The following is a 2,500-nucleotide window of genomic DNA, read 5'->3' as shown; positions in this document are numbered from 1 at the left end:
AAAAAATTTCAATAAAAAGAACTATTTATCTTACAAACCAACCTGTTGTACATGACAGCACTTACATCAATGTCGTCCACACCAATTGACTGGACATAATTTGCGTATTTGTTTCCATTAGAGATGTCATAAATATCGCTGTCATAATAGCCACCACCATCTAGCCTAACTCGCTCATCATCCTTGGCTGAACCTTCAAGAGGTGGGGGGGGCTTTAAGCTAGCCTTCCGGTTCTGGATGTCTTGAATGTGTGCTTCAATATCTGTGTAAAACAAAAATATGAGGAAAAGGTTAGAACTTCTGTTATAGATGTTAAAAAATATATGAACACTGCAAATATATATTATTAAGACATTTTACTATATCTATTTATCTACAATATATATAGTGCATATTACATATATATATATATATATATATATATATATATATCTATATGATTCCGTGTCAATTCACAGTAATACAGTAATACCTTTTTTTTTTCTTTTTTTTTTTTTTAATAGAAGTGCCGTTGATGCCAAATGAAAGACTCCCTAGCTTTAGCTTCCAACCTCTTATAGTTTTGGAGATGCCATCACCCAAAGTTTAGGTTCCACATTCACTTTTTGTATTGCACACATAATTAGTAAGCATATATGGACAACCATATGTTTAGTTTTTAGACAGACAGGCCTTAAAATTGCCATGTACAGTCTGGGACTAAAGTCCTCAGAAATTTTTTGCATGTTTTGTTTACTACCCAGAGATGGCACTGCGCTAGATGAGTGGGAGTTCACTGACGCCCTCGTATCTTCCTCCATCTCGTTGATTCAAACACGTTAGAAGCAATGTAATGAATACTTACTGGCCTCCCTCCCTCCTCCATTCAGGAATCCGCCCCTTTACTACACAGTGATTGCAGCGCCATCTCTGGGCAATAAACAAAATACGCAAAACCTTTCTGAGGACTTTAGTCCCAGACTGTACCTTCGTTATGACCTTGTCCATCAGATTCTGCACTCCGATAGCTTAACTATTTTTTTTTAATATCTTTTAAAGGAGCAATTAAGGTTTTTGACATTTTGAGGGTCCAGATCTAGGAAAGTATGTATATTATTGGAGTTGCAACTGATTTGCCATCATATTTGGGAACTGTATAGTTTATTCAAAGAGTTTAGTATTGCCTTCTTAAATGTCACTGCACATAGATGGCTCTGCTAGCGCTTAGCCACAAAGGAGTCAATTAGTAACCCTTGTGACCTTAGTAACAATATAGTAATTATGTTTATAAAAAAAATGTCAATATTGATAGCATTAGTAAAAAAAAAAAAGGCGTTTTCCCGATTTTTCAAGGAAAAGTATGGTCGCAAGATCTACTAATGGACTCCTTTGTGGCTATGCATTGGCAGAGCCATCAATGGGCAGAGACATTTAACCAAGTATTGCCAAAGGGAATGCACCATTTCCCCATCGATACTGGATTAAGATAATTTGAGCAAAGAGGGTTACATTCACTTCAAAGTGAATCACTCTTATTATCTTTAACCCACTAGTAACGGTACATTTATAATCTGAAAATAATATTTTCCGGGCGTCTTCAAAATCGGAGAGCGGGTAAGTCCGGCAACCTGCCCGCGCACCACGTGCCACAGGTGACAAAATCAGAACGTGAGCTCCGATCTGGCGTCGCACCGGCAGGATGCCTAGCAATTTTTACTTTATCGAGTGTTTCAAATATGGGACACCTGTCGTAAGTGGGTTAAAATCCCTAAAATGATGCCTATACCAATAACAATGAAAGAAAATGGGTGGATGAAAACAATCTGGTTACCAGAAAGCCATTTTTTTTTTTTTTTACCTTGTAAGGTTTCATATCTTAAAAGCCCACCCCAAAGTCATATATACCACTGCATCATTTCCTGTTTGCTGGAGAGTTATGCCCTCCATCTCACTAAAGTAAGGTAAACACTCCAGTCTGCCCCTCATGGAAGAATTCCGATGGGAGAAGAGGGCATGAGGGATTGCCTCCATTAGGCAGTAAGGAAGAACTGCTACATTTGTATAGTAATCTTTAGGAAATTAAGAGATTCTGGCAACAGTGTAGTTCACCTTGAAGCAGAAAAGGAAAAAAAATAGCATACTGTTCATTCCTATACTTTTCAATTATTTTAATCTTAATTTTGTCTTTTTTATTTTTTTCACTTATTTTTAGTTTTAATTTTTTCACCTTAGATTTTTTTTTCATTTTTTTTTAATATGCAGCTTGGTTCCTTTTTTTTCATTTTTAAACTTGGCTTCATATTTTCGATCCAGAGTTAAATCTCTGAAAGATGCATTTCCCTTCTTTCAAATGTTTCAATTTTCATTCTGATATTTCTCCTGTGTCACCCCACCCCCTTCAACCTTACAGTCTGGGTGACATGACCATTATCCTGTGTCCCCCCACCCCCTTCAACCTTACAATCTGGGTGACATGACCACTAATTCATGAAAAAACATTTGCTTTGAGGGCTACGTAACA

At 36.8% G+C, this 2,500-nt stretch overlaps 1 protein-coding gene across 2 annotated transcripts in view; it reads right to left on the bottom strand.

Annotated features, from left to right (window-relative positions):
* Sf3b1 (splicing factor 3b subunit 1) overlaps positions 1–2,500 on the bottom strand; it is a 37,896-nt gene that overhangs the window by 33,755 nt on the left and 1,641 nt on the right. For both annotated transcript variants that reach the window (XM_027356813.2, XM_070126579.1), the window contains exon 2: positions 66–262. In XM_027356813.2, the coding sequence (XP_027212614.1) occupies positions 66–262 (197 nt within the window). The remainder of the gene's footprint in view (positions 1–65; positions 263–2,500) is intronic.

Source organism: Penaeus vannamei, chromosome 10 (genome assembly GCF_042767895.1).
Source record: "Penaeus vannamei isolate JL-2024 chromosome 10, ASM4276789v1, whole genome shotgun sequence".
NCBI lineage: Eukaryota > Metazoa > Arthropoda > Malacostraca > Decapoda > Penaeidae > Penaeus > Penaeus vannamei.
The sequence above is the reverse complement of the archived record's forward strand: the minus strand, read 5'-3'. Positions and strand labels throughout refer to the sequence as shown.